General features: G+C 46.8%; 1 protein-coding gene across 2 annotated transcripts in view; it reads left to right on the forward strand.

Moving 5' to 3' along the window:
* The window catches only part of CEP76 (centrosomal protein 76), a 135,730-nt gene that overhangs the window by 97,115 nt on the left and 10,852 nt on the right, over positions 1–27,763 (forward strand). For both annotated transcript variants that reach the window (XM_029590954.1, XM_029590955.1), the window contains 2 exons: positions 341–507; positions 5,936–6,269. In XM_029590954.1, the coding sequence (XP_029446814.1) occupies positions 341–507; positions 5,936–6,269 (501 nt within the window). The remainder of the gene's footprint in view (positions 1–340; positions 508–5,935; positions 6,270–27,763) is intronic.

Below are 27,763 nucleotides of genomic sequence, written 5' to 3' on the forward strand. Positions count from 1 at the left end.
CCACAGAAATGTTAGAAAATTACTTTTATTTTCATAAAGAAAAAAATGCATTATTTAGATTTCAAATATATGCAAAATTATGCAAATTTGCCACAGAATTGAACAGAATTTGCTAACTCTGTCTGCAGAATCTTGACAAATCTGCTGCAGGAAATCTGGGGTTCTGTCCAGTCCTCAAGGGCCACATGTATTCTAGTGATCAAGGTAAATTGCACATTTTGGTTTCCTGACAATTATTTAAGGTTGTGGCCCTGGAAGGAACTTGTTGAATGGAAAACCCTATGCAACATGTTATGTCTTTTACTGACTAGACCCTGTCACAGTATGTGTTCCTTTCTAGGGGGACTGTGAAGACCATAGTAACCTTTTGTGCAGCCTTCTCCTTGGATACGGGCTGGATGCGTTTGTGTGTGTAGGGACAAAGGCTAAAGGTGTTCCTCACACGTGGGTGATGACCTGTGGCACAGATGGAACGATTACCTTTTGGGAGAGTTTAACAGGCCACAGGTAAAAATGAGCCCCGGTGTATGGGAAGCAAATGTGCTTGTGGGGATAGTGTCCAAAGCAGAGTAATGTGACTTGTTTCACTCATTTCCCTGTGCATGCTCTGTTAGTGTAAAATTATAGCCCTTAGGCACGTAAAGTATAGAAGAATTTAATATTAACAGTTACAAAACTTAACAGCAAGAAAAATCCAGTGCATACAGTAAAACACAAAGATTGGGGGCTTTCCCAGAGCAATAGCAGTCAAGGGAGAGGCTGATGGTATAATCCTTAGGAAATATTTCCCTCCCCTGCCACCCCCATTCTGTACAGGAAATAATAAATGGGCATATAGATGCCAGGAAGTGCAACATAATTAGCTGTAATGAAAGATTTAAGTAAAGTGAGGCATACGAAGGTTAGGGCTCTTTAGCTTGGAAAAGAAACAATTGAGAGGAGACATGAGAGAGGTTTACAAATTCATGAATGGTGAGGAACAAGTTCATAGGGAATGGTCATTTACTCTTTCCTATAGTACTAGGGCTAGAGGACACTCTGTGAACCTAACTAGTAGCAAATTTAAAACAAATTCTAGTAATTATTTTTTCAGTCGGTGCATATTTAAACAATGGTATTTGTTGTCAAAGAATGTGGTCAAGACTAATCATTTAGCAGAGTTTAAAAAAGATTTGGATATTAGAATCAGATATTAGATATTAGGAAAAGTTCATTATCCATTATTTAACCAGATAATGTAAGAATTTCCAACTCTGACAGCTGGGAATTTTCAGCATGAAACGGACTTTCCTATTTGGGATCTGCTGGGTACTTCCAAGCAAGCCAGCCTGGCCACCGTTCAGAGATTGAATGCTGGACTTGATTGACCCTCTCAGCATGACATTTTTTATGATCATATAAAAAAGAATTGGCGTTCCTCAGGCTTTGTCACCAAGAAGAAAGTGCCAGACTTTGTGGCCCCACGTACTGCGTCTTCTCCAACATTTTGGGTGTAGAAAAAAAATGCTTGGGATCATAGAAACATAGAAATGACGGCAGAAAAAGACCAATCGGCCCATCCAGTCTGCCCAGCAAGCTCCCACACTTTCCCATACTTCTCTGTTTCACCGACCACCAAGTTCAGGGCCCTTGTTGGTAACTGTCGGCCTGCTTTTGCCCTCTCACTCAGCCTTTTTATAGATAGACTGGATATGACCATTCTTTTTTTTTTAATGTGTTCTTATTAAATTTATAATCAGAACAAATGACCAATCAGGCAATATATTTGGCTAATTCAGCTTCATAAGTATGTATTTTATTTATTTATTTAGGTGTTTTATACACCGTTGTGCAAAAAGAAGATCACAGCGGTTTACAAAGTCAGCTTTAGAATTCTTGGTCAGCATTCACATTTTGTCGGCTTTCATATTCTAGGTCATCACAACAGCAAAATTATATTCTCATTCATGTCCATACGTATTCTAGGTCAACGCATCAGCAAATATATAATCTAGTATATATTCATACATTTTCTAGATTGACATAACAGTAACTACAGATTCTGAATCTAATAACAATACATTTTACGTTGTTTGGTCCTTATTGCTCGCTCCGCAAACATAGTCTCTGGTACTGGCATTGCAGTTATCAGCATTTTGGGAATTTACATTAAATCATATTCATTTCTAAAGAGCTATGTTTTTAGCTCATGCTTGAAACTCTTTAAATTTGTAATTCGACGAAATGACTCTGGAAGACAGTTCTATAACTTGGGGCTCGCTTTGAGAACATTTGTTCTTTTATTTGCATTTGGTGTGTGTTCCGAATAGACTGCACCTTTAGAAGTCCTTTTTTGTGATCTTAAGGTATGGTGTGTAATGTTGAAGTGACACTCCTAATAAGCATGGATTTTATTGTTGATGATATTGAAAATTAGAGTTAATACTTTGCAATGAATTCTGGATTGTACAGGAAGCCAGTGCGCTGCTATCAGTGAGGGGGTAATGTCAAATTTCCTTGTCCCTAGTAAGAGTCTAGTGTTATGACCTACTGCCCGCAGGGCCCCCGCGAACAGAACTACTCACCCATGCTGCCCTTCTTCACCCGACGCGGCAGGACGCCGCCGTCGGGCCTTTTGCGCGGCTGGAGCCACGGTCTGTCGGTTGCCCCACGCGGCCTGGAGGCCGCCCTGGATCTTCTTCTCCCCCGCGGTCGGAACTGCGGCCTTCCTGCCCCTCACGCGGGCCGAGACTGCCCCCGTCACTGGCATCTTCGCGGCGCTAAGGCTGCATCCCCGGGCTGGTCTGGCGGCTGGAGCCGCCCCCGGGGCTCCTCGCAGCTGCTGGAGCTGCTGGCGATGTCAGGGCCTGCGTTCAGGCCAGCCCTGCCTTCTCAGCGTCTCTATGTCGGTGCAGGCCGCTGTCCGCCGTCCTGCACAGCTTCCTGCTTGCTTCTTAGGCGCCGGCTCGCACCTCTCTGCCAGATTTAAAGGGCCAGGCACAGGAAGTGTGCTGGCCCCACCTTTAAGTGGACTTCCTGCTTTAGCCCTATAAGGGGCTGGCCCGTCAGTCTGTTCATTGCCTTGCATTGGAGTGTCTTCTTTCTGGAGGCTCCTGCCTGCCAGAGCTCCATCAGGCCTTCTTGTCTTCTCCATGGAGTTCCTGTTGTTTCGCCATGTCAAGTCTTGTCTTTGTGCTTGAGGTCCCTGTCTAGATGTCCCGTCCAGGCATCCTGATGTTCTTGTCCTGATCTTCGTCTTGATGTTCCTGCCTTCCCGGATGTTCTTCCCTGCGTCTTCGTATCTGCTCCTGGCCTTCTGACCTGCTGGGCCTTGGAGTGGCCAACAGGTGAGATCCGTCCCTGCGCTCTGGAGCTTCGGATGTCATTGGTCCCGACATCGGAGTTCCTCCTCACCTGGATCTTCCCTGCGCATGTCTGCTCTTCCCGTGGTCCGTGACCAGCCTTCGGGCTGTGTAGGGCGCGCAGTGGGACAGGGTGGTCCGCGACTCAGTCCCGCGGGTGGGCTGAGTAGGGCACCCTGAGAGACTGTGCAATGTGTCTTCTGTGATGTCTTCGTACTAGCCCTCGTCTGTGATGCCGTTGCATCCCCACCGGTTCCAGTACCCGAGTCTTGCTACAGTTCTAGTCTGGTTCCAGTTCTCAGTCCAGCTCCTGCCCTCAACCTCAGGCCAGGCCTGCTGCTCCATGCTGTTCCTCGCAGCAGGTCCGAAAGGGCTCGGAATTGTCGGAGGACCATTCACATTCCAACATCTTCTTGTTGTTGGCCGTGGGAGCTTGCAGGCCTGGTGGAGGGTAGCCCGCCAGTCACGCTGGAATACGCCGTCAACCCTCGGGTCGGCCCTGGGTGTGCCTGGGGTCGGGCTGAGGCCCAAGGGCACACTAAAACACCGGAGTGTAACAGAATGCAAGGCCTTCGAGGCCATTCAACAAAACAGAATGCAAGGCCTCGAGGCTGCAACATCTAGCTTTAAGTAGATAAATACAGTCAAAACCCAATACCCCTTATCTCCAGTCCCTTAATCCTCTTCCTCCTCCCACCCCATCCCAACTGCTGAATGGACAGTGCACTAAACATTCTCTTCCACCACACTCCAACTTTATAATATTAAAGATGACCTCCTATAAGATACAATGCAGGTTCCTATAGCCATTTGACATTTTTGAGTGTCGTTCTAATAACCGCTGAGAAAACCTCCATCTCCATCATCTCTAAACATTGTGTACCACTGCTCCATAGATGGTGCATTACTGTTTCTTTAGTTTACTAATAACACTTTATGTTCCACCAAAAACGTCTTTTTAATTAATCAGTAAAGTCCCTTTCATAGATTGGACAAGATAGAGTGCCTTGCAAAAGCCTTCTTTGTACATTTTCACATTCTGCTGTCTAACATTTACAAATCAAAATGAATTAAAGTAGGAGTTTGTTTCACTGATCTACACAATGAATGTGTTCCACACATTCATTGTGCAAGAACAATTTCCTTCAATATTCTGCAATTACAGGATCTGAATATTTGATATGGGTAGGTGGCCTCCTTACAGTCCCTCCAGCGCATTTCAGATGTGTTATCAATTGCGTTTATCCTTGCTGGGATAAGAGAAGCTCCCATCAAGACCCTAAATTGCTGATCCAGCTGATAAGAAATATGTTCACAATTTGCTTAGAATTGGCTTCCACTCTTCTACCTCAATGAAACAACCAATTTCCTGATTCCGTATGTTGAAGAGTGAAGGGATTTTTAAATCCAGCGCTGGCTGAATTGCTTTGTAGATACACCTTTGTTATTACTTGTTGATGAGAAGATAACTTTATCCATTGGGGGTTGAAGGGGGTGGCCTCAATAGCACCAAATTAGTCTCAAAGGCCCAAATGTGAAAGACTGTAAAGAAAGGAAAACCCTTAAATTCAAATTTCTCGTTAAAGTCCCTCCATGTGTAAAATGTGCAGTCATTAAAAAGTTGGATGAAATTACCATTCTTTTAAAGTATGTGACCATGTGCAGAGCTTGTAAATAACTCCTTTGTATATGTGGTAATCCCTGGACCACCAGCAGAGCATAACACATTCTCAAATCCCACTACAATCCAGTACTACTCCACTCGCTCTGAAATTGCTTTAATTTGATGTTGCACTGTAGCTTCCTGCTGTTATGTATTGTATAAACTAGTTTTCCATATACAGTACTGTGTCTGTAACTTACTTAACCTATTGTTACACACTTTGAACTATCTTGAGATATATACATGATGATGATTATGAAGTACGTGTTGCCTGCCATAATCTCCACTTTTTATCCATTAAACATTTTTCTGCTAACTTGGCACTTTTTGAAATGAAGCAGTTTCTCTGTTGTCGTCCATGTTTGCAAGTGTAAGAGGTGACGGGGAAGAAACTTTAGAGCTGAGTCTGGGCTGTGCTGGGCTAACAGAGTGAATGAGATAGAGCTGTGACTGCAGATAACAGACATCAAATATTGCTTTGCTCTTTCATCAAAACAAGCACTCAGAATCCCAGAGTCCCCAATCCACCAAAATCACTGTTTCAAGATAGGGCAAAAATAACTGGCACACCAAATATTATTAAAGTAAAATTGAATTTGATTAGCTCACAAGATGAGTCATCAACATTTCAACTCCTGAAAATAGGACTACAATTTGGTTGATGTATTTTGTAGGCTATTTAAATTTACATTTTTTGATAACTTACCGGTATATTGTGCCAACTATTTTTGCAAAGTGTCTAATAAAGTAAATGGCCATTTTTGTGTCTTTGTCCCCTGGTAGCTGTTCACTAATTGAAGGCTCCCTAGTTTATCCTCTCAGCAGCCACCAATGAGCAGGGTTTCCCATGGAAGTTTGATTTTGAGCCACTTTATTTTGCAGTGCTCAGAGATTGTGCCATCTTACTTTTAAAGCTCTTATGCTTTTCCAGGTATATCCACAAACCCATAAATCCCGATGATCCCCCACTGATTGAACAGCCCAAGCCGCTGTATCCCTATCGCACAATTGGCTGTGTCTTCAACCATCAGAGGTTCCTGGGTAACTGCCAGCCCTCAGATGCAGTAGAGCTCTGCACATTTGACTTGAACAATGAGTCTAAGTGGAAGCCCATGAGTGAAGAGGCGATTAAATCCGTGTGCAGCCCAGGCTCCACCACATCCCTTCCACCTTTTCCTCCTCTCTGTGCTGCCATGATTGACGCGGCAGCTGTGAGCAACGAAATGGAACTGCAGCTCAGGATTCTGGTGTCCGAGCACAGGAAGGTAAGAATATATATTCTGCTTCATTGTGAAACTACTCCGAGTCATTTTCGTGATTGTACTTTTGAGACAAGCCTTATTAAACAATGTGCACCAGTAATGCAAAGGATTAAATTCACTTTGCCAATTGCCATGGAAAATCATTGTATAAAAAAAATTATTTGATTTAAAAAAAAGTATTAGCTAAGAAATGAGAAAAGCCTTTTTGTCCAGAGCTTTTTATGATGAAATAATCCAGAATGACATTCAAAAATAATTTCTGGGTGGAGTGGGTCTCCCCTCACCATTTAGAAACTTGGAAATGAATCTTTCTCCTCAGTGTGCACAGGATGGTAAAAGTTTAAACAGTATACTGGTGTAATTTCTTATTTTTTTCTTTTTGTATTTAAGTTGGTTTTCTAAATACAAAATTACATAAAATTTTGAATGTAAAGAATTTCCTGAAAAAGTGAATTTACCTGTAACAGTGGTTCTCCAATGGACAGCAGGATGGCAATAGTCATAAGTTGGTTACGTTATCTGATGGAGCCCAGCATGGAATTTTGATTTCAAAGCTTCTAGAAGTTTTGAGTGTGCTCTACTGAGTATGTGCAGCCTTAGTCATCTCCCTGCCTCCCAGGCAGGGCCCCTCAGTCCATGACAAAGCTAAGATATGGAAAAAGAAACCAACTCCAAGGTGAAGTGGGAGGGTATCATGAGGACTGACATCCTGCTGTCCATTGGAGAACCACTGTTACAGGTAAGTAACTTCATTGTCTCCGAGGACAAACAGGATGGCAGCCCTCACAAGTGGGGACTCCCAAACTATATGCTGCCTCAAACAAAAGTGCCTCAAACAAAAGTTTCACCACCCAAAGCACTATTGCTTTGGGTGGTGAAAGACCAACCTCATATAAAATATTTTTTCCCCTGCCCCATTTTTTTTTTGAGGCAGTTTGACCAGTAGCGGATTCTTGGAAGGAATGGAGTTGGGATCTCTTCTCAAAGAGACTCCTTAGGGACAGAGTGTTTAAATATTGAGTTTCATGTCTGGAGCTCCTGCCAAAACAGGAGTGCATTGTAAAAGTGTGGTAAAAATCCCACTTTGCCACTTAGAAACTGATGCAATCAGAGCTCCAACAGAGTGAGCTTTGACATGCCCCACTAGACCCAGGCACTACTGGGTGACAGAAAGGGCATTCTCCTAGGACAAGCAGGATGGTAGTCCTCACACATGGTGACATCATCGGATGGAGCCTAGCACGAAAAACTTATGTCAGAGTTTCTGGAAATTTGACTTGACACACTGAGCATGCCCAGCATGGCCTACACCACACATCCACGCAGGGTCCCTCTTTGGTCTCTTTTTTTTCCACAGAGCTTTCACCTCATGGTGAAGTGAGCTCTTGGCTTTTCCTTTGGAAAGGCTCGGGTTAACTAGTATCAAAAGAGTAACAAAAGATTGCCTTCACATGGTTATGCATGATATTAGCTAATGACTAGCAAAATGCATAAAACAATATACTTGGAAAAAACTTTGAAGAAGGTGAGGTAGACCCCCACCTGCCAAGTGACCTCCCAGGAAAGATATTATGCTAGCAAGAGTGCCAAGGCACGAATGAACTTTTCTCCATTGGGAAGCAATGTGCTGAGATCCCACGACACAGCAGAAGGCTCAATAGTGAGCTTTGACTAAAGCACATGTAAGGTCGTTCTTTGAAAGACTTATCTACCACATGGTAGGATAAACACCAGTTTCACCCAAGTAAAAGTGAAATGCATTGGTTAATCTATTGACACATGAAAATGAAGAAAGCATTTTGAACAGGTTTATGGACCTTTTCCCAAAGCCATACGTTTAGACCGTTTCTTTTCACAGCTTGCTCCTCCTTCCTCTCCTGTTCCCCGCCCAAAATCCTTTCTGGATGCCAGAGAAATAGAAGACATATTGGTAGACAGATTTCTGGGCTGCAGAGTTAGAGAAGCAGCCCCTAAATTGTAGATTAAGTACAATTCTCCAACCTAACTTTTACAGAATCCATATAAACCAATAGGATCTAGTTTCTTCTTGCTATATATATATATATATAATATAATATATTGGATCTAGGCTTTAAATAAAAATGACATGTGGGTACCTAAAATGGTATATCCGTCAGAGAATCCTAAAATAGAGGGGCCGATGCAATACAGTGCACTCAGCCGCACGCACTGTATAACCCACACTCCAACGTGGGTTAAATAAGCGCTAATCCACCCCCTAATGCAATAGGGGGATTAGTGCCTATTTAACCCGTGTCGAACGCGGAGTGAATGTAATAGCACTCATCACATGCAAATGCATGTGAATGAGGCTATTACTCATTCACTTTGCATGCAAAAAGATAAACGTGCATCTCTTTTCTTAAGTAAAAAATAAAAAAAATAATAACTTGGCAGACCGCCAAGTTATGAAGACGGACGCTGGTAAACTCGCTGTCTGTTTTTATTACTGGCAGACGGCCAGTTATGAAAACAGACACCGAGTTTACCGGCATCGGTCTTCATAACCGGCAGCCACAATGGGATTGCGACCTTAGTGCCTCCTTGTTAGTGCGACCCCCTAATTTAGGTATTGCATGGCGCCCTTGTGGGCTTTATATTGCATCGGCCTCAGAGTAAGTAACACCACTAATGTTTTAAATTATTTGAAAGATGCTTAATGTTGCAAGCTTTATTACACAATGGCAAAGGAAAATTAGTTTCTTACCTGATAATTTTCGTTCCTGTAGTACCAAGGATCAGTCCAGGACACCTGGGTTGTGACTCCGCACCAGTAGATGGAGACAGACTAAAACTTGTGGGCGGAGCCATATATGCTCCTGTGCCAGTCACAGCCCCTCAGTCATACGTAATGTCAAAGTAGAAAAATTCCATAAGGTAACCATAGCTAACCAAACAAACTTGCTATTTAAACGGAAAAAAATTCCAACACCCCTACAGGAACCAGGCACCCCAACCGGGAGAGTGACTAAATAAGGGGTCAGCGTACTGAAACACAACAATGAGCGGACTCTTCGTTACTACAGCGTAGCACTGCGGGCGGGATCCTGGACTGATCCTTGGTACTACAGGAACGAAAATTATCAGGTAAGAAACTAATTTTCCTTTCCCTGTACGTACCAGGATCAGTCCAGGACACCTGGGATGTACCAGAGCTAAATTACCGAGGGTGGGAAGCAGAGAGTCCCGCTCAGAGCACCTACTTTCCAAAACTCCCGGAATCAGTAGCCTGAACCTCCAACCGGTAATGACTAATGAAGGTATGTAACGACCTCCAGGTAGCCGCCCTGCAAATCACTGGAGGCGACACCTGCGAAGACGCCACCCAAGAAGTCGCTGGAGACCGTGGCGAGTGAGCCCTGAGGCCCCCAGGAATCGGTTTTCCCCACACGAGGTATGCCGAACCAATGGTTTCTTCTAGCCAACGGGCAATCGTCGTGTGGGATGCTGCGGTCCCGTTCTTTGGACCCGAAAAGGAAAACAAATGATCCGCTATCGGAAAGAAATTCGTGACCTCCAGGTAGCGTAGAAGGGATCTTCGCACAGCAAGCCTCTTTAAGTCCCTCGCTTAAGGAACAGAGGAGCTCCCGGCCGCAAAGCGGACAGCTCAACTAACTGATGCCGATGAAAAACGAAACGACCTTAGGTAGAGAGGAAGGGATCATCCGCAAGGATACCCCGAGGCGTATCTCTACAGGAAAGAGCCTGCAACTCTGAGAAGGGCCGCGCCGAGGCAATCGCCACCAGGGATACAGTCTTTAATGCGAAGACCCTAAGAGTTGTATGCTTCAAGGGTCAAACGGTGCCGTGCACAGGGTGGGAAGAACCCAATAAGGTTCCAGGACGGGCAGAGGAAACGCAACGGAGAACGGAAAAGCTTAGCCCCCCCGGAGAAAACGGGAGACATCAGGACTCGCCAGCAACCAAGCGCCACCACTTGGACCCGCAGGAACTGCATGCCAAGCCTTTGGCCAGACCAGCCTGGAGAAAACCAGAAGACCAGATACCGAAACGGCAGTGGGAGCCACACTCCGCTACACGCACCATTCCCCAAAGACTACCCAGACCCGGCCGTACGCCAAGGACATAGACTGCTTCCTGGACCGCCGCAGCATAGCCACCACCGCGTCAGAGTAACCTTTCCTCTGGAGCCGAGGCCACTCAAAACGCCATGCCGCGAGACAGTAGGGATCCGCATCCTGCAACCAGACGGGGCCCTGATGGAAGGGCCCCCGCGACCCCCTGGAGACGCATGGGACGCATGGTAACCCAATTTAGTATACAAACCATTAGGCCTAACAAAACTAACCCAAAAAACCAAACCTGACTAACCACCAGAATCAGGTCAGGCAGGGCTGTGACTGGACCTGCACCATCTACTGGAGACAGAGTAAGACTGAGGGGCTGTGACTGGCACAGGAGCATATATGGCTCCGCCCACAAGTTTTAGTCTGTCTCCATCTACTGGTGCGGAGTCACAACCCAGGTGTCCTGGACTGATCCTGGTACGTACAGGGAATGAATTTCAAAACTATTCAAAAGATAAAATTGGCACAATAACACACACATATACTTAACTCCTGCCTTAGTCAATCATTCCTCATTCACACCACTTCTAAACTCTCTTAGTGTTACACATTTATAGCATGTATAAATATCCACATAAAACATTGTCAAAATATATACAGAGTGCTTGCAATAGAGCTGGACTCAAGAAAGATAGTTTGTGAATTTCAAATGAGTCACATGAATGACACTTTCATTAAAAAGGAGATACAGTTGAACCACAGTGCACAAGAAAGGATATTTTGTAATTGTTTCACAGGAATGTTATCCCAATGATGTTTCTATATCCCTTGTCGTCTCTGTTATACTTCTGCTGTATCCTGTATTCTCTCTGTCCCTACAAAGGCCTCTGTTTCACCATTCAGGCTTCTTCAGAGGAAAATATGGTTCATAACTATTCTTGCCTTTATACCATGGACTATATTTTGTGAAGAGAATTTGATCTCTTATTGTTGATTCTACTAGAAAAATTAAATATTGTACACAATATTGGTATTAATGCCTGCATCTGGTTATTGTATAAAAGAATTTTCAAACCAATCTTTTTAAGCAAACATTTGTCTAACCTTTATATGTCGATTTGCCAATTCAGTGTCTCAAGACTTCAACTGTTGTTAATTAACAGCTTGCTAAATGTAGCATGATCATCTGTGAATTTCCAATGTCTTCTTAGTGTATTGGAAGCTTTTTCATGTCTCTTTGCTGGAAGTGTATCAGGAGCAGACTCCAATGCCTCCTTGCAGTACAAACGCAGTGTCACATCGGGGCATGTAAACTGAGTGATACAAATAAAATCTAATAAAAAAAAACAGGCTCCACTCTAGGAAACAATATCGTGAGGCAGAAGTCTAGAAACTTCTCTGTAAAGAAATGGAAAACAGTAATTTATAGAATGTTGCACTTGTGGAAATCTGGATTCCGCCCCTGACTCAGATCAGATAGAGTTATACCCAAGTTCAATCTGATCATCAGGATAGACTCCTCGCCCACTTGGCATAGGACTCGAAGTCCTACTGCTAAAGATAGCCTCGTTCTTCAATAGAACAACCTCCTGTTAAACGAGGTAGAATTAATATCTGTATGGACAAGGACCACTTAGCCAGCCAATGAACCCTCTTCACTTTCAGGTTTACTCTTATTGCTCACCACTGAAGGAGGAAAATGAAAATCCCTAAGTGACTCCACCTTGGGTGTGGAGCCTCTTATGCAAGATTCCAAATCCAGGATGCATGTTGCCATGATTAGTGTAAGTTGTAGTAGACAACTTTAGAATGAATCAGCCAACAGGACAGTAAGTGTCTTGTGGATGAATGGGTAGATGTCAGTTACAATACAGAGTGGATGGGCTACCCTTCCTTTAGAGACTGTGCACAACTCAAACATGATAGTGACTTGTCTGGAATGGTCGCAGAGCAGCATATTCATCATTTTTCACAGCAGCTATTTGAAATGCACTCCCCTTACTTTGGAAAAAAATCCTTACCTAATGCTAGAGAAATCTGTTACCAATATTGCAAGATGCCACATATTGCGACAACCTCCCGCATGTCTTGCAATATCTGGACTATATGCCAGCATGAAGCAATGGTGTGAATTCTCCCCAGACAGTTCCCTGAATCTAGCAGGATACTGAGGATAATTGGGGTAGAAAGCAATTACCCAGAAGCAAATTCACCAGGAGAAGGGAGAATAAAATACGCCCTTCCCTAAGAAGGAAGTAAGATGCAGAGGGAAAAACCAGGTCTTAAATAATGCACCTAAATTCAGGATGGGACTAAGTTCTCAACTTTTAGAGGGTCAGCTACAATCAGATCCCCTCCCTACGTGTGATGTAAGTTGTTCGATATGGCCGTCGAAACTGAGAAGCAATGGGAAGAGTATCGAAAAGGGATACTCTGCTTTTGACAACCTGAGTTAAAAACTCTCAGCACCCCAAATACCAGGATGTAATACAGCGATGATATTAGGATCTGGGCAATGAATCCCTTCACAAGAGTGGGAAGCAGCTGCTAACAGGTGGATAGATGGAAGAGGGAGGCCCCCTACTTTTTTGCTCCCCAGCTCCATATAGGTGACCTGTAAGAAGCTGCTGTATTCCCAGGATTGACAAAGGCTGCACCATTATTGTTAGGAATTGCCCTGCCTGCGGGTTCCCCCGCGAGCAGGCACGGACTCACCACGCAGCTTTCTTCGCCGATGCGGCAGGACGCCGCCATCGGCCCGCCCACGCGGTCAGGAGGCCGCCCTGCTTGCTTCTTCGCTCCGCGGTCGGAGCCGCGGCCTCCCATGGGGCACGGACGCCCCCGACGCGATCGCCATCTTCGCGGCGTCCAGGCCGCAGCCCCGGGCTCGATTAGCGGCAGGAGCTGCCCACGGGGCCTCCTGCAGCGGCTGGAGCCGCTGCTGACGCTGGAGCCTGCGTTCAGGCTCTCCCCTGTCTTCTCTGCAGCGTCTGACGCTGCCGGCGTGCAGACGCTGTGCAGGCCACTGTCCAGGGTCCTGTACAGCCCTGCTCCTGCTCCTTAGACGCGCGGCCGCGTCTCTCTTCAATACTTAAAGGGCCAGACACAGGAAGTGTCTGGGCCCCACCTTGTGGACTACTTCCTGCTTGAGCCCTATAAAGGGCTGCTTCGCTCATTGTTCCTTGCCTTGCATTGTCGTTGGTCTTCACCCTGGAGGCTCCTGCCTGCCAGGGCCCTTGTAAGGTCTTCTTCTCGGAGCTCCGCACCCTGATGTCTCGTTCCATGTTCCATGTCTTCGCCTGAGGTCCATGTCCAGGTTTCTTCAGCCTTCGTCTTGGTGTTCCTGCCTTCCTGGATGTTTCCTTCCTACGCCATGCCTCATCTCTGTTCTTGAGCCTTCTGGTACCGGTAGGCCAGGAGTCCCTCAGATGCAGTATTCCTGGGTGGGCTGCCTGCCGGTGGACTGTGGTCCTGTGCTCCTGAGCCGTCTGGTCCTGATGTGTCTTCCTGTGCTGTCCCGCTCCCGTCGTGGTCCGCGACCAGCCTTGGGGCTGTGTAGGGCGCGTAACGGACAGGGTGGTCCGCGACTCAGTCCCGCGGGTGGCCTGAGTAGGGCGCCCTGAGAGACAGTGCCAATGTCCATGCCTTGTCTTGCCTCCCTTGGGTGTCTTGTTCCTGGATGCCGTTGCATCAGCCATGTGTCTTGTTCCTGGATGCCGTCGCATCAGCCATGTGTCTTGTTCCTGGATGCCGTTGCATCAATCCACAGTTATGTCTTCATAGCCCTGGTGTCATATCTTCAGCCAAGTGTCTTTGTTCCATGTGATGCCGTTGCATCAACCACAGTGTCTTCGTGTCAAGGCCCGTCTGCCCTCAACCTCAGGCCAGGCCTGCTGCTCCATGCTGCTCGCAGCAGGTCCGAAAGGGCCTGGAATGGTCGGAGGACCATTCATCTTCCAACATCCTCGGATGTTTGGCCATGGGAGCTTGCCGGCCTGGCAGAGGGTAGAGTGTTCAGCCATGCGGGACCACCGTCAACCCTTGGTTCGACCCTGGATGGCCTGGGTCGGGCTGAGGCCCAAGGGTACACTCAAACCACCGATTTGCAACAGAATGCAAGGTCTTTCGAGGCCGAACATAACAGAATGCAAGGCCTTTCGAGGCCCATCACAACAATTATCAGCCATAGCCCCTGCAAGAGAACAGATAGTATAAACCCTGGCAATTCCTCAGTGACAGGGAATACAGGTCGCAAGCTATCATAGGAGAGATTAATTGGAGGCCTTTCTTCTCCTCATGGGGGAGATAAAAAAATGGCTCCAATTCCTAGTTCTACTCTCCCGCTACCCACCCCAACTGGGTGGTTCAGCTAGGAGTGAGTAGGAACTCACTCATGTATGTAAGAGACTCACCGCAAAGCTATCCCAGTGCATCGGTGATGTCAGTGCACTAGTGATATTGCTTGTCCATAGTGCAGCTACACTCAACATCAACGCTTTTATTATATTTTATATGTTAATTTGTCTTAATTTGTATGTTAAGTTAATTGATGGTTATTTGTAAGATAATGTATGTGAGTTGTAATCCACCAAGATTTATAGATCAGCGAAATATAAATTGGCTAAATAAATAATATGGTGTCTGTATTGCTTTGCATCAATGCAGCGGTGCTTAACCTTGCAGGTGACACAGGTGCACCCAACAAAGCAGAACCAGACATTAGTTCAATGTCAGCTTGTGATGCTGCCCTGTGATGATGCTGGCAGGGTCCATTGTGTATTTCACCCATGTTGATTCACCCATGTTGATTCCCTCCATGCCTGGTGCCCTATGGCACCAGGCATCTGATGTCACCAGATGGTGCCCAGTGGCGCTCATGGTCGATGGTGCCTGATGGCAATCACCATTGCTCGGAGACTCCAGAAGGTTCAGACAAGGTCTGGAGCTCTTTGGGACAGAGGTCTAGGCCTTATTCTGGGTTCCAGTCCTTTTATTCGAGGAAAGGGAGGCAAGGATGGATCTGCAGGATCCAGTGCCTTTAGGGTGACATAGTGAGTATTTGGGGGCCCTATCTCCGGTGCTATCTGTCTCTATTTTATCAGAGATGAGCCTAAATCACGATGACTCAGTGAGTGCTGGAAATTGTAAAAAAAAAAATGGTTATGCTATAGACTGTGCTTACCTAGTTTCTGACGCTTTTATGTTTTGTTCTTGTTGTTTGATCTGGAAAAGGGGCTACAGAGACTTCTCAATTTAAGAGTGATAATTTTGGTGCTGAAGCACCAGGAATGTTTAGGCCGTTATGCCATTTATTTTGTGTTTCTGAAGAAAGAGGGATCCTTTCACCCCATTTTGGACCTGAAACAAGTTAACAATTTCAGGATGAAAACCTTATGGTTGGACTTCCGGCGATGACGTAGGGGAGACGGAAGTGCCGGGATAGAGCTCCGCGGCCCCGCTCCCGAAAAGTGATTAAAATATACATTTTCGACGCTCGCACCGGGTCCTGGCACTTGCCGCCGGCTCCGGGATCAGTGGCTGCCCGACGCTGAGCCGGCAAAACCACACGAAAATAAGCCGCTGTGTGTCGTCCCCCCCCCCCCCCCCCGCGACTCTGGCTGCCGCGGCTGCTGCTGAAGAGCATGGCGGCCCATTACTCATTGCGTGCGCCAGACGGGAGCAGCCGGGATTTGAGCTGGGACCATGTAGGCAGAAGAGTTGCTCATTTGCGCTGCTTCGCGGCTGGGACGAAGGGCATGAGAAATCAGGGCTCCCGCTGTGTCCCAGACCGCAGTACCCGACGGCCACATGTTTCCAAGATGGCAGAGGTACCTGCAGGAGACAAGGTACTAGCTTCATTCACAGAAGATGCGCTGCAACAATTTTCCCAGAGGGTTAGTGAGGCGTTAGACGGCAGGCTTATCAAACTTCAAACTGCGATGGAGGACATAAAGTCAGCCGTGGAGGGCCACTCCAAGCGATTAGACACGGCGGAAGCTATCTTGTCGGACCTGTGGGACAGATTAGTGGAGTCAGAGCTCCATGTGGCGGATTTAAGGAGCCAGCAGCGAGAGCTTCTGAATAAACTTGAGGAACAAGAGGATCGGGGATGGCGAAACAATTTAAAAATCATCAGCCTACCTGAAACGCTGAAGGAGGGAGAACTGAAGGATTTTGTGGAAGTGTGGCTCCCGAAGCAGGTGGGCCTGGAATTGGGTAATGAGAAGCTACAATGTGAATGGGTGCATCGGGTGGGCCCGGTGCGGGAAGGCGGTGGTCGGCCATGGCCCGTGCTGGCCCACATCTTGAATTGGGAGCATAAAACCCAATTGCTTCGAGCTTACCGTAAGAAATCTGAGGTGGAGTACAGTGGCAGCAAGATTTTGTTATTCAACGATTTCTCGGCGAGTACTGTGGCCCAGAGGAAATTTCTCGCCCCGGCCTGTACGGAGCTACACAAACGAGGCATCCAATTCGCTTTGCTCTACCCAGCTAAATTGTGTATTCATCACGATAATAAAGTCCTCTTCTTAACCTCTAAGGAGGAAGCTGATCGCTTTATAATGAACCTGCCGAGACACGGCGAAGTGTGAGCTCGAAGACGTTGAATCCATGATCTCTGGCGCACGATGTTGGGTTTGGTTCAGTTCGAAGGGCTCAGTTGTTTTTTCATTTGGCAATCAGCTGCTTTACATATGGCACCCGGTCGTTTACAGAACGGTAGACGGCAATCAGCTGCTTTACATATGGCACCCGGTCGTTTACGGAACGGTAGACAGCAAGACTCACTGAGTATTCTTCTATTTAACTCTAAGCCATGAAATGGCGTGTTGGGGCCTGGTGGCTGGCGAGAGAGGAAGTACTGCCCCTTTGTTTATTGTTTATTGCAGAGGGGAAGAGGCTTGGAGAGTGTTAACATTTGAAGTAATTTTGTGAAGTCCTTTACCCCTGTGTTATCCGGGGGTCCCAGGCTTTACACGAGACTGGCTCATCTACAGGGAGCTCTAAGCGCCATACTGAGCATGTTCAGGACTTTGAATGTATGATCCTTGCACTAAAACCAGGGGACGGATCTAGGAATGAAGGAAGGGAGCGGGACTGGAGGAGGGCGTCCTAAGACCACGATGGCGTTAGGTGGTCTGCGGTGGGCCCTGAACCTCTGGGAGTGGTGGTGTGTAGTAGTGTTTTGGGTGTGTGGGGGTTGGATGTGTGGTATGTATGTAGGCAGGTGTGGTATGTGTGTTGTGGGGAGGGGGTGGGGGTGAATGTCAGAGATTTCTCTAGGGATCGAGGTTGGATGTGTCTGGATGTCACTATAACTTGAATTTGCTGTCTCCAGAGCCCAGGCTGGGGGGCCCCGGAGGAGTGTTCACATTATGGTACTACTGCAATAATTCACACCTTACTGGTATGTTATGGCGCAGGTTAAAATCACTTCATTAAACATGGATGGCCTACATTCCCCTATTAAACGGAAGAAGTTCTTATGTTCTTATGTTCTTAAGTTACTTACTATGTTTAGGCATATGCACTCCCAACTAGTGTTTCTCCAAGAAACCCATTTGGGGGACAGCGAGCATGCTAAGCTGCAGCGGGAATGGGTGGGCCAATGTTTTTACTCATCCTATAATGCTAGGAAGCGGGGTGTGGCCATTCTCATTCACAAGAATTTGCCATTTCAGCCTGCGCAGACTTTTCAAGATCCTGAGGGACGGTGTGTTATTGTGGTGGGTCAGTTAAATCAGCAGAAATTGGCTCTTTGCAATATTTACGCACCTAATGTGTATTCCCCAGTATTTTTCACTGACTTGATAAATCGTATGGCGGAATTTTCCGACTGTGGATTGGTGGTGGGAGGGGACTTTAATTTGGTTGCCATTAAAGGAACTGGACAACCGCCCTTCCAAGGCATTTTCTCTGAGGGATCAAACGAGGGGCATAAACTTGCTTTGTCAAGAACTGCAGCTTATGGATATATGGAGGGTTTTACATCCGGGCGACTCTGAATACACATTTTTCTCAAATCGTCACCAGACTTACTCTAGAATAGATTACCTACTTGTGTCAGATCAATGTTTTTCCAAGGTGGCAGACGCGAGCATTGGTCTTATTTCAGTGTCCAACCATGCCCCAGTGACGATGACGTTGCAATGTGGTCTACAAGCCCGACCCCCGTACTCATGGCGCATGCGACCTGACCTTTATTAAGACAAAGCATTTCATACCTATTTACAGGAACGCTGGAAAGAATATGTTGAGCTTAATGTTACTAAAGATGTCACTCCCACGACAGTATGGGAGGCAGGAAAAGCGGTTATGAGGGGAGCCATCATTGCCTATACCGCTAGGCAAAATAAAATGCGTAATGTAGAAATACTACGGTTGACCGCGGTGCTTAAGATGGCTCAACAGCAGCATCTGGTGGGGATGATGGCCGAGGCTAAGCTTCATATGGATCGAGCCCGAGAAGCTTTAAATACTTTGCTTCATCAAAGGGCGTCCAAGTCACTGGAGTATTACTGCTACCAGTTGTATAAACACGGTAATAGAGCGAGTCGACTTATGACACATCTTATCAGACCTAGAGGTCGGCGAACAGCGGTGGTGGGTATTTGGGACAGTCAGGGGACGCAACACACTACGCCCGCAGCCATCGCAAATAGGTTCTTGTATGGGCCTAAACCTATGGGTGTGGAGGCTGCGGAGACTCTCTTCTGTGACCTTCCGTGGCCTAAAATGATACCGAAGCAAACTGCTTCCCTTAATAATCCTGTTACTGAGCGTGAAATTTATGCTGTGATCCAGACACTTAAATTGGGTAAGGCAGCGGGTCAAGATGGACTGGGCTCGGAGTTTTATAAGATATTAAAGTTTCTGATTTTGTCCCCACTGCGTACCCATTATGACAGTTTGCTGGTATCGGGGGGTATCTCTGCGGCATCCAATCAATCAGTTATCGTAGTTCTTCCCAAACCGGGAAAGGACCCATTGGAGGTGAGCTCTTATCGGCCAATATCACTGTTAAATGTAGATGTAAAGATCCTAGCTGCTCTTCTTGCGGCCAGACTTAATAAGGTCCTACCTTCTCTTCTTCATGAGGATGAGACTGGCTTTGTCAAAGGAAGACAGGGGGACTGTAACGTGCGTCGTCTCCTGGCGGCGCTTAGCTATAAAGCAGAGGCAGAAGCATTGGTTCTCAGTCTGGATGCCGAGAAGGCTTTTGACTCCCTGTCATGGGACTATTTGTTTTGGGCGTTGCAGAGATATGGGATTTCAGATGCTTTTCTTCAATGGCTAAAAGTGCTTTATAATAACCCTAGTGCCACTATTTTGCTCAATGGGCAGCCCTACATCAGGTCAGAAGTCAGTGGCTGCTTCTGGTGCAGCAGTGTCTGTTTCCCTTGCACTGGATATTTCCTCTTTATCCTGGGTACTGATCTCGCAGGAATTTTTAGAAGGTTTGCAGGCCTTTTGCATGGGGCAAGGTACAGCTGACAGGACTACCTCTGCCCTCCCAGCATCCTCTATGCCTGCGCTCCCAGTGCCCTCTACACATGTAGAGTCCCTGGGAAAAGAGAAAACCAGGTTGGTCATGGGAAAGGGAGTCATAGAGGAAGAAATGTCTGCCTTAGACGACTCCCTGGAAGATTTTAAGAGATCTCTCTCAGATGGATAGAGAGGGGGAACTGGAGGAAGATGAGGTTCTTGCTGAGGAAGAGGATCACAATTCTGTGCTGTGTCTCTTTCATAGGGATGAATTGATGTCTCTGATTTCTCAGTTGCTGCGCACATTACAGGCTACAGATGACAAAAAGAAGAGACCTCCACATTCAAGTAGGATCCTATTATGGTCAGTTTAAGAAAGTCTTGGAAGTTCTTCCCGCTTCACCAGACAGATGAGATTTAATTGATTTGGAATAGGCAGTTCCAGAGACTAATTTTAAAGGGAGGTACTCCATTGCCGAGCTGTCTCTGCTGGATCTTCAGAGGAAAGAAAAATTTGTTTTCCCAGGGTGAATGTATTGGTATGCTCAGTGACTATGGTGGAAGATGGGGTGGCTCTTAAGGATATGCAGGACAGAAAGATATAGAGTCTGTGCTTAACAGGCTTTTGAAGTTGTGAGCATGGCTCTTCAAATTTCCATATGCTTTTGTAGTGTGGCAAGATCTGGGCTGTGTCTAGCGCAAGATGCTCAGGGAGAGTTGGAGAAAATTCTCCACCTTTGGAGCCAGGAGCTGTGTACTTGGCAGATCCTGGCAATGATTTGGTATCCGACGCCGACAAGAGGAAAAGGCGGCAAGGTTCGAAATAATTTAAAAAGCAAGTGTGGCAGTGATGAACTTACCTGTCAGTGACTAACACAGAAGCTACCTGATTTGTTACAGTCCCTGAAGCAGCAATGCGAAACGCGCGTCGGACTGGACTCTGAAAATAATGGTCTTCTGAAAATATTGGTCGCAAGAAGTGCGATAAGCCTTGAGTAACGCACAAGGGAGGTATCACCCCACAATTTATTTTAACAAAAATACTAAAAAGCAAAAAAATAGGAAATAATAAAGGACTCGGACCTATGATTAAAAACGACCTGATGTGGCAAAACCTCAAGCGAATACTGCTGGTATGCCCGCAGGTGTTATGATGGTCCTACCTATAAAGTAATATATATTAAAATCCTATATATTTGCATACAGCACATTGAATAAGGAAAGATTGGAGTTTCATGACGTTTTATAGTGAGAATTGTGCTCGTTGTGTTTTGAGACTAACTGTCATTATTTTGTGTGGGTAATTGAAGTCTCCCATTATTACTGCACTACCAATTTGGTTAGCTTCCCTAATTTCTCTTAGTATTTCACTGTCCGTCTCACCATCTTGACCAGGTGAAAGACTATAGTCTTCCCTGACACACAAGGGATTTCTACCCATAAAGATTCAATTTTGTATTTAGTCTCATGCAGGATGTTTATCCTGTTGGACTCTATGCCATCCCGGACATAAAGCGCCACACCTCCTCCCGGGTGCTCCTTTCTGTCATTGCGATATAATTTGTACCCCGGTATGGCACTGTCCCATTAGTTATCCTCTTTCCACCATGTCTCTGAGATGCCAATTAAGTCTATGTCATCATTCACCGCTATACATTCTAATTCTTCCATCTTACTTCTTAGACTTCTGGCATTAGCATATAAACATTTCAAAGTTTGTTTTTTGTTTGTATTTTCATTCTGCTTTTTAATTGATAGGGATAAGTTAGAATTTTTTAGCTCAGGTGAGTTTTTAGTTACAGGCACTTGGACTACTTTTCTAATTATTGGAACCTCACTGCCGGGATGCCCTAATTCTAATGCATCATTAGTATCCTTCAAAGATACCTCTCTCCGAACCATGCGCTGCTGAGCGACTGTCGGCTTTCCCCTTTGTTCTAGTTTAAAAGCTGCTCTATCTCCTTTTTAAAGGTTAGTGCCAGCAGTCTGGTTCCACCCTGGTTAAGGTGGAGCCCATCCCTTTGGAAGAGACTCCCCCTTCCCCAAAAGGTTCCCCAGTTCCTAACAAAACTGAATCCCTCTTCCTTGCACCATCGTCTCATTCACGCATTGAGACTCCGGAGCTCTGCCTGCCTCTGGTGACCTGCGTGTGGTACAGGGAGCATTTCAGAGAATGCTACCCTGGAGATTCTGGATTTAAGCTATCTACCTAAGAGCCTAAATTTGGCTTCCAGAACCTTCCTCCCACATTTTCCTATGTCGTTGGTGCCCACATGTACCACAACAGCCGGCTCCTCCCCAGCACTGTCTAAAATCCTATCTAGGTGACGCGTGAGGTCCACCACCTTCGCACCAGGTAGGCATGTTACCAGGCGATCCTCACGCCCACCAGCCACCCAGCTATCTACATTCCTAATAATCGAATCACCAACTATGACGGCCGACCTAACCCTTCCCTCCTGGGCAGTAGGCCTTGGGGAGATATCCTCAGTGCGAAAGGACAATGCATCACCTGGAGAGCATGTCCTTGCTACAGGATCCTTTCCTGATGCACCTGGTTGGTGCTCTCAAGGATTGGTAGTTGGATTTGAACCCTAGTTTCCCTGGTTGGATTGGTAGTTGGATTTGAACCCTAGTTTCCCTGGTTCACAGTCTGCTGTTCTAACCATTAGGCTACTCCTGCTTCCCTTGCTTTATTAGAAGACAACCCATAGCTAGAAAGTCTCATGTATGTAACATAGTAATGGCGGCAGAAAAAGAACAAAATGGTCCATCTAGTCTGCCCAGCAAGCTTCCCAAGGCAGTCACTGCTGCTCCATGCAGGTTACCCCTATGTTTCTCTTAACGGTAGTAACTGCCGCTCCGTGCTGGTTAAGCTTTTTTATTTATTCCCATCCTCTAGCCTTTTAGGGATCCACAGTGTTTATCCCATGCCCCTTTGAAATCCTTCACAGTTTTAGTCTTCACCACTTCCTCTAGAAGGGCATTTCAGGCATCCACCACCTCTCAGTGAAGAAATATTCTCCCAGGATAAACAGGATGGGAGTCCTCACATATGGGTGACATCATTAGGATGGAGCCCATCACGGAACACTTTTGTCAAAGTTTCTAGAACTTTGACTTGGCACACTGAGCATGCTCAGCATGCCACCAACCCTGCATCCAGCAGGGGTGCCCCTTCAGTCTCTTTTTTTTTTCCACGTGGCAATAGCCACGCAGGTTGAGGAGCTCTTGCAAATATTCCTGACAGGAATTTCCTCACAAAATTTTTTCTAAAAAATTTGACAAATTTCACCCCATCCAGGGTCCCTCTATCGATATCCGCTAACATTAGGTAAGGCTTTACCTTGTTTTCGCGGTCGGTTACCAACGTTTCTACTTCTAGGCCCGATGGCCACCGACCGCACCGCGGTTACATTGTCTTTAACCAGTATGGTGACGGGTTTTCGAAGGTGCCCCGATTGTCCAAGGACAATGTCCATCACAGACCCGCATCAGGTATGTGTCCTATGCTTGGGGGCTACCCATGACGTCGTGACGTGTACCAACTGTGCCCAAATGACCCCTAAGGGCCGCCGGGCCTGCTTACAGAAAATGGAGCTTCTGTTCCAAACTAAGCAGCCTGCTCCACCGAAGACCTCAACGTCATCGGCGCCGTCGCTTTCAACTCCTCGGCACCGGCTGGACACCGGCGATTCTCAGTCGGCTGGATCCCCCTTGAAGACTTCCACCTCTTTGTCCTCGGTGCCGGAGAAAGACCGGGCCGAACACTGGGAGAAGCACCGACATCAACATAGGAAAGCTCCGTCCGCTGGTCCAGGCAAAGCCTCGACGTTGGCATCAACAGAGCCACCGAGGAAGAAGGCCTCCTCCATGCCCGGGACACCGAGGCACCCCTTCAGTGGTGCCGGGAACTGAGACTCCACTCTCACCGGTGGACCCTCCGGCGACGCCCGTGCAGCCTCCAACTCCGGAACTGGTCTTTCAAACACCAGCTTTCCGCGAGGAATTAAACCGGATGGTTTAAGAGGCAGTCATCCAAGCACTTCAAGGACTTCTGCTTCCATCGGCACTGGCACCGACTCCGATCGCAAACACGGATCCAATGCCCACGGTGCTGGCTCCATTACTGGACAGGCTGGATGCGCTCATCGGCTTGCTTCCACCGGTTCCTCCGAAAATGCTGATATGTCCACAACCATCAACACCAATTCCCCTGTCATCTGAGGATGAGGAATCATCTATGCCAGACCCAGTTCCAGGACCATCGGGGATTTTTCCACTGAAACATCCACCGAAGTCACCGATTCCATCGGTGCCTCCCCCGTCTTCGGTACCGCATCGACTCTTATCGGTGCCTCCTCTGATACCATCGGTACCACGACCTGATCCAGCGGGAATAGGCCTCTTCCTTCTATCAGGAGGCCCACCTGATGCTGGTGATCAACTATACCAGCCCTGGAGTGATGATACCTCAGACACTCAGGACACTGATGACATCCCCTCGGAGCCATCTCCTCTTGATGAGCGAAGACGCTCCCCTCCAGAGGATCTGTCCTTCATTAGCTTTATAAAGGAAATGTCAGAAACCATTCCTTTTAAGCTACAAACAGAAGAAGACTCCAGGCACAAGATGCTTGAAGTCCTCCAATTTGTGGATGCCCCAAGGAGGTTATGTCTATACCAGTTCACGAAGTCCTCCTTGAACTTCTACAACATACCTGGGAGCATCCAGGCACCGTACCACCAGTGAACTGGAAGACTGACGCTGCCTACTTGGTTCAGTCAGCTCCTGGGTTCCAAAAGACCCAGCTGTCTCACCATTCTGTAGTAGTGGAGTCTGCTCAGAAGAAGGCAAGAAGGCCTCTGCCCCATTCTTCTACACCTCCAGGGAAAGAACAGAGATTTCTTGACGCCTTGGGACGTAGGGTATTCCATGGCTCCATGCTGATTTCGTGTATAGCGGCCTACCAGCTATACAAGACGCAGTACACAAGAAACCTTTTCAAGCTGCTGCAAGACTTTTCTGAGTCCCTTCCAGAAGAATTTCAGGAACAGCTAAACTCCATCCTCAAGAAGGGCCTCGATGCTGGTAAGCACGAGGTCCGAGCTGCATATGACATCTTTGACACTACTTCTAGAGTGTCTGCAGCAGGAATAAGTGACAGAAGATGGGAATGCCTGAAGTCATCAGATTTACGACCGGAAGTTCAGGAGAGGTTGGCGGACCTCCCCTGTACAGGCGATAATTTATTTGGGGATAAGATACAAGAGACTGTCGCACAACTCAAGGACCACCATGAGACATTGCGCCAGCTCTCTGCTGTACCTTCTGATTTTTCCTCTACTTCTAAACGGCTGTTCAGAAGAGAGTCCAAGAGGACAACCTATAAAGCTTGTAGGTATTATCCTCCCCTGTCTCGCTCTCGCCCAGCCACGCCATACCAGAAGGGTCAAGCCCGTCAATCCAGACCTCAAAAAAACCCAGCCAGCTCCGCAGCCTGGCCCTGCTTTGGGGTTTTGACTCCCTGCTAGAGAGCAAGTGTCAACTTCCACCTCTATCATCTCTGCCAGTGGGCAGCCGCTTGTGCCACTTTACCAAATCATGGCACACAATCACTACAGATCAATGGGTCCTCTCTGTAGTGGCTCAAGGTTACCATCTCAACTTCCTTTCAATACCATTGGACTCCCCACTTCGTCCGGGGTGGGGTTTAACCGATTACTCACTGCTTCTGGAGGAGGAACTAACAACCCTCCTCCAATCCAATGCCGTAGAACCAGTGCCCACTCTATAGAGGGGGAAAGGGTTCTATTCTCGATATTTCCTAATATCAAAAAAATCACGGGGCATTCGATCAATCCTGGATCTTCGCGCCTTAAACAAACGTCTGCAAAAGGAAAAGTTCAGAATGATAACCTTAGGCTTCCTACTCCCTCTTCTCCAAAAGGGGGATTGGCTTTGCTCTCTAGACCTATAAGATGCATATACGCATATAGCGATAAACCCGTCTCACCGAAAATACCTCCGTTTCCTAGTCGGACACTGACATTTCCAGTATCGGGTACTACCGTTTGGCCTAGCATCAGCACCTCAAGTCTTTACGAAATGCCTGGCAGTAGAAGCAGTATACCTAAGATGACAGAGCATCCACGTCTACCCCTACCTAGATGATTGGTTGCTAAGGGCTCCATCCGAGAAGGCAGTTCTAAACTCCCTTCATCTAACTCTACAGCTACTACTGTCATTGGGATTTCTTATCAACTATCCGAAATCCAATCTGACTCCATCACAGATCCTCTCCTTCATTGGAGCAGACTTAAACACCATACAGGCAAAAGCCTTTCTCCCAAGGGATCGCGCGCACACTCTTGCAACCCTTGCAAAACTAGTACACACTCGTCGATCCACAACAGCTTGTCATTTACTAACCTTGTTGGGTCACATGGCATCCTTGGTTCATGCTACTCCAATGGCTCGTCTGGCCATGAGAGTAACACAATGGACCCAAAAGTGCCAGTGGTCTCAGGCCCACCATCCAATGTCCAGCATTGTTCACATCACCAGGCATCATCGTCTCTTGCTAGCTTGGTGGATTCAGGAGTCCAATCTTCTCAGAGGACTACCTTTTCAATCTCTAGAACCTCAAATAACCCTGACAACAGATGCTTCCAACCTCAGTTGGGGAGCCCATGTCAACAACCTGCAAACTCAGGGAACCTGGTCTGCAGTGGAATCACAACTGCAGATAAATTTTCTGGAGTTCAGGGCAATAAGGTATGCCCTAATGGCCTTCCGGGATTGCCTATCCAACAAGACAATCCTAGTCCAAACAGACAACCAGGTAGCAATGTGGTACATCAACAAACAGGGTGGAACAAACAGGAAGTAGAACAGATATGGGCCTGGGCTCTCTCTCACTCCATGTTCCTGAGAGCAATCTACCTGGCAGGCATGGGCAATGTGATTGCGGACAAGTTGAGTCTGACCTTTCATCACCACGAATGGTCCCTAAATCCCACTGTAGCAGAGAAAATCTTCCAGCAGAGGGGCTATCCACATACATATCTCTTTGCATCAATTCACAACCACAAAGTGGAAAACTTCTGCTCATTAAATTGCAGTTACAGGACACCCCCAAGGGATGCTTTCGCCCTCTCATGGTCAAAGGGTCTCCTTTATGCTTACCCTCCACTTCCACTCATCAGCAAGACTCTCATGAAGTGACGACAAGACAAGGTCTTAATGATTCTCATAGCCCCTTATTGGCTGCGTCAGGTGTGGTTTCCGATCCTTCGCGACCTCTCAGTCCAGCAACAAATTCACCTGGGAGCAGATCCGTCTTTATAATGCAGAACAACGGACAACTGCATCATCCAAACCTCCAGGCCCTGTCTCTGATAGCATGGATGTTGAAAGGTTGATTCTACAATCTCTAAACCTCTCGGACACTATATCCCAAGTCCTGGTAGCTTCACAAAAACCTTCTACTAGGAAATCTTATCATTCCAAATGGAAAATGTTTTCTTTATGGTGCACGTCAAAGGATCCCTTTACTTGCCCCACAATGATGTTCCTAGACTACCTCTGGTACCTATCGGAGTCTGGTCTACAAACTTCTTTCATCAGAGTCCATGTCAGTGCCATAGCCGCTTACCACAAGGGCATAGGGGATGTCTCGATATCGACACAACCCGCCTAGACAGACATATAAATGCCTTATTGTGCGGTATATAAAAACTTTTAAATAAATAAAATAAATAAACCCCTCGTAGCGTGCATCATGAGAGATTTACTACATCTAAAGCCCCTACTTTGTCCTCTGGCCCCTGCTTGGGACCTCAGTGTGGTATTATCACAGCTCATGAAACCTCCGTTTGAGCCTCTACACTCCTGCGAGCTGCATTATCTCACTCGCAGAGTCAGTGAGATACAAGCGCTAGTTACATACCCACTTTACA

Source organism: Rhinatrema bivittatum, chromosome 2 (genome assembly GCF_901001135.1).
Source record: "Rhinatrema bivittatum chromosome 2, aRhiBiv1.1, whole genome shotgun sequence".
NCBI lineage: Eukaryota > Metazoa > Chordata > Amphibia > Gymnophiona > Rhinatrematidae > Rhinatrema > Rhinatrema bivittatum.